Source organism: Hyposmocoma kahamanoa, unplaced genomic scaffold (genome assembly GCF_003589595.1).
Source record: "Hyposmocoma kahamanoa isolate Upper Pololo Valley unplaced genomic scaffold, ASM358959v1 160, whole genome shotgun sequence".
In the NCBI taxonomy this organism is placed as follows: domain Eukaryota; kingdom Metazoa; phylum Arthropoda; class Insecta; order Lepidoptera; family Cosmopterigidae; genus Hyposmocoma; species Hyposmocoma kahamanoa.
Genome location: NW_020653575.1, coordinates 3,562,051 through 3,566,779, shown reverse-complemented (window position 1 = coordinate 3,566,779; position 4,729 = coordinate 3,562,051). Strand labels below are relative to the sequence as shown.

The window sequence follows — 4,729 nt, the reverse complement described above, 5'->3', positions numbered from 1 at the left end:
CACCTCTATATGTCAGTGTCAGTTAGTTCTAGTTTCCTACACCATTTTGCACACATTCCTCGCATATATTTCTCGCTATTTTGCATGTACAAATACTTAGCTCCGCTAACCCTTTTCCACAGGAGCTGTGCTAAGCGAGGCTAGGAAAATGAAGTAATCCTACTGGTGGATTTTTTCCTCGAGCACTGCTTCGCTACGTCGCACATCTCTGGTGGAAAGGCATCCTTAATAGAGTACATCATCCAATCTTAACTTTAAACTAACCCGCTCTGCAGGCCGACATGAAGAAAGCGAATGTCTCTTCTTAGTTCTATAGGGTACTTGATATGCCATCGCCTGTATTATATTAAGAAAGGCACAAGCTTAAATGTTTTCCGATAAAACTAATGGCACATGATCGCAAAATTCTGTTATATAGTTAGCGAATTGGTTCCATTTAAACCTGGTTCTAATTTGGCGAAAAAAAAAACGCTTCTGAAATTACGATCAAACTTGACACGTTGAAATACATTAAAAGTGTTACTGGGCGACGTAATTTCCGCTGTTCTTGTAATTCTTTCACGTTTTTCCGCGACATTTGCCCCAAGCCTAGTTTTTTTATACCAAGTGACGGGACGAACAAGTCGTGTGCCTGGTGGTAAGGATAGTGTTGGTCGTGAAAAAAAAAATTAATTTTCCACATTTGATGTTGACACCTGAAGTTACTGAACGAAAACGATGTAGCCACTAACAGAAAGATTTTTCGCTGTTGAGAAATAATTTTAACTTTCGTTTTTCTCAGGTAGCTTTTAGCTATACAAGTTTATTTTGTAATTCACGCTAAATAAAACTTCAAACTTCAAAAAGCTATTTCTAAACGCAGAACATAACTTGAGCCTTCGAAATTACATTTTTCCAATATTTCAAATTTTTCCAGAAAAAATATTCCACTATTTGAAATTTCTCGAAAAATTGCCCAACAGTAGGCAAGTAGTAGTATTGTTCCCTGGTATGTAATATCAGTACTCCTATCACTATTTCTTTTACTTCTTTTCTGATGATTTAAGGTATCCTGTGATGGACTACAGAAAATTTAGGGCCATTTAATAAATGGTTGAGGGCACGGAGGGCCAGCATTTTCGCTAATATCGAAGCCCAGAGCGCGAAGTTTTTCTGACATCAACAGAATCATTCTCGCGCTTCTACATTAAGGGAGCTCTCTCCCGCTCTCCGTGCAACATTCGTCTGATACAATTACTGTCAAATAAGTAACACTGGACCAATAAAGACGCATGATGTGAATGAAGTTTCTTACTTGGCATTGTTTGGTACATTTCTTATAGCACGTCATAACCAACAAATACAGAGACAGTTATTTTCACATTTATAACATTTGTATGTATATCGTCTGCACAACTCTTTGTTATTTATTTACTTGTGTTCCAGTAGTTTTTACTAGAAGCTAAATAAGGTGCATTTTGTTAAGTTTCCAGCAGAAGCTGAATGTGAATTTTTGGGCCTTTGAATTGTTGCAAGCAAAGTTAGGGTCGAAACACAAAACTGCGAATCGGCGCGATGAGAATTGGCAACGCAGAAAATTGCGACGCGAATTACTGCGATGCGGTTTCGTGCGGCAAGGCATCTCACTGCCACGGTTCGGGTAACCATTCTTTCGACGGTCATCAACCGTACTGAACGTACTTTTTAAACTAGGTAGCAAATCGTATATAGTGTGTTGCACTGCTGTTATTGATAAGAAAGTATAGGAAAAAAACACAAAGAAGATTAGCATCGCAGGAATGCGCGACGCGGAGCAATTCGCAAATTCTTGCGATGCGTCGTGCGAGCTCGTAGACTTCTGCGATGCGACGCAGTATTGTGTTTCGATCCATAACCAGTACTGCAATGACGTTAACGTCATTTTAAAATTTTAAATTGAAATGAAATCTTTTAGTTTTTTATATTTCTTTACTATCTCTACGTTTATATACGTTAAATCTGGAATTTTTTTTCATGGTTTTTGTGTTATACCAGGTTCTGCCATACAGCCTCTTCATCACAAGGCTTCAAATTTCTTAAACCCATGAGTTTTCTGTCCTATCTATTACAACCAAGTCAAAACTTTGTGAATGACACGATCACAACTTCGTCAGGTTTCATGCTAAAATTGATTTTATAAAAGGGATTTAGTGGTTCATAAGACAGTTTCCCTGTATGGTTTCGGATTTCCTCATATTATACCAGTTAAAAAACAAACACAAAAGAAAGGCACTTCTCGAGATTTGTTATGGGAACAGAAACGTAAAAAAAAACTCTTGTTACATATGAGGCTATCAGCGCAAACATGGTGTAGTAACCCACATAAAATTTTATTTTATACAATATTATTTTCAATGATAGTAAAGTCAAAATTATTTTATATTTGGATGCTATTATCATGTATATAAAAAAAAAACTAATTGTAGAAAAAAATTACTATGGATAACCCCTTTTTTATTCGAAAAAAGGTGCGCATTTAACTTCCATCTCACTAATGGAAAGTGACGATGATATCGAAGATATAGCATGCACACCTAAATAATGCCTATTCACTTTCGACTTGAAAAGGTACAAGTTATACCACTTTTGCGCTGATAGCTTTATTTATGACTAACTTTAGGTTATTATTTATAAAATCAGCTATGGTCGCATCATCTTGTTACACATTGTAAAATGTTTATAAAAAAAATCATCTAACTGGCTCCTTAGTTACTATGAATTTGACAGATATGCGTCGCATGCGCAGCCGGGCAACCATGGTCTGTCCACTGATTTTCTCGTTATGGCATGACGTCCCAGATAGATTAGAGAGATTAGAAGCATTTTTCTATTGACAGTAAACTGGATTGGTATCAAGCTCGAAATTACGAATGTACAATTTAGAACCTTTTGTAATGGCTATTAAAGTCTATAACAGAATTCCCAAAAATGAAGCCAAACAGTATAAAAAACGTTTAATGATCATAATAATGTGCCAGACAACTGCACCAATTACCTGATACCCAACTGGGAAATCTGTATTATGAATACCAAAGCAACGGAATTAATTTCTGGGGGCAGTACCCAGAACCAATTTAGAAAAATTAATTTCCTAAATTGGTCCTAACAGGAATCGAACCCGGGACCTTCACATCTAGTGCCTACAGGACTATTAAGGTCGTCTTTAAACCTAATTTGTTAAAAAATTGATACTAAATTTTTTTAACAATAACTATCAACACAAAGGGTCGTATTCTAGAACTCTACTCAATGCTCAAGTCAGGATTGCACTGGAAACACAAACATTGGAAATACGACCCAATGGCAGGGACTTGAGTATGATTTCGAGTCCTTTAAACCATACTCAAATTCTGACTTGAGCATTGAGTAGAGTTCTAGAATACGACCCAAACTCTACAGTGTTTTTATTTAACTGGAATAGTATGGGTAAATCCAAAACTATAAGAGATACAGAGATTTGTCTATTTGTATGAAAAAACATTTTATTAAATTTGACCAAAATCTACTGTTCAGATTTTTTCTTCCAATACGATGAAATTAATGACCATTACATGAATCAATTTTATTCATTTCCATGGTCAATTCACGCACTACCAAAAAATTTACCATGACAAAATTGTTTCCACAAGAAGATTTCATGGTTCATAGACAGTTTCCCTGCATATCTATGTTTTCGGATTTCCCTAGTTAAAAAAAACACACTGTACATGTTACCTACTGCATAAAAGTCTTAATGTAATTTTTTTTATCAAACAAAATGCCACCGCTATTCATGTCGTGTCACGTGTATTCGAGACGTATCCAAACGTGTCAAATGTCAATCTCAAAAGTCACAAACCAAACCGTTTTCCCTATGACTGACTAGACATTGGCAAAATTCTTCAAGAGAAGCCAGAAACTTAAAAATAGAATAGAAACCATTTTCCCAAAGTGATCTTACATTAAATACTAATTTAATCTTAAGATCATTTATTAGGAGGGCAATAACTACGTTGATTTTAATTTGAAACTTATGTATCATTTCGAAAAGAAATATGACAAAATGATACGTAGCTCAGTTTTACTGTGGCGCCACAAACGAGACAACCTGTACACAGAAACGCTTTTTAATTCTTATGACACTCAGACTTAAAATCACTCGCCTCGATCCGATAACGTAAGTTCTGCGCCAAGACCATTATATATATACAAGATATGTTTCGAAGCACTTGGCGCACCCAGCTAGAAGAACACTTCACTGCACTAAACTTTGCAAGTATTTAGACTTCCTTTTCAATATGTTCTTAACGTCATTCACCATATCCTGTTGGCCGTTTCTGAGTTTTTGCGCCACAGGACTATTGTACTTATTGTTTAAATTTAATTTGCAAAACTCCTCCTCGAGTGTGCTGTCGAATTTCTCGTACTGAGGCCAGTTGTCGAATATTTGTTCGAGGAAACAAATGGAGTTCTGCACTGATTCGTTGAGTTTGTTCAAAAGTTTGTGAGTTTTGATTTCGTCCGGCGAATGATTGATCTTTTTCTTCGATTTCTTCGTGTTAGTTGGTGCGACTAGTTCGTTGCACACGCCGAGTAGGTATGTGATTATGCCTATGAACTGTAATAGAAGAAATGTTTTGTTTAGCTCATGACAATACAGGTACTTACAACAGGCGGTTTTACTAGTAGCAATCGATTGCAGGCCACACTACGAAATGTAACCAAACATAAA

The 4,729-nt window shown here is 36.2% G+C and overlaps 1 protein-coding gene across 1 annotated transcript in view; it reads right to left on the bottom strand.

The window, feature by feature from the left end:
• Positions 1 to 4,092: 4,092 nt before the first annotated feature.
• The window catches only part of LOC113225458 (phagocyte signaling-impaired protein), a 14,855-nt gene continuing 14,218 nt past the window's right edge, over positions 4,093 to 4,729 (bottom strand). Inside the window, exons 11-12 of the mRNA XM_026457774.1 lie at positions 4,666 to 4,679; positions 4,093 to 4,615 (exon numbers count right to left, since the gene is read on the bottom strand). Of these exons, the coding sequence (XP_026313559.1) occupies positions 4,253 to 4,615; positions 4,666 to 4,679 (377 nt within the window). The 3' untranslated portion in view covers positions 4,093 to 4,252. The remainder of the gene's footprint in view (positions 4,616 to 4,665; positions 4,680 to 4,729) is intronic.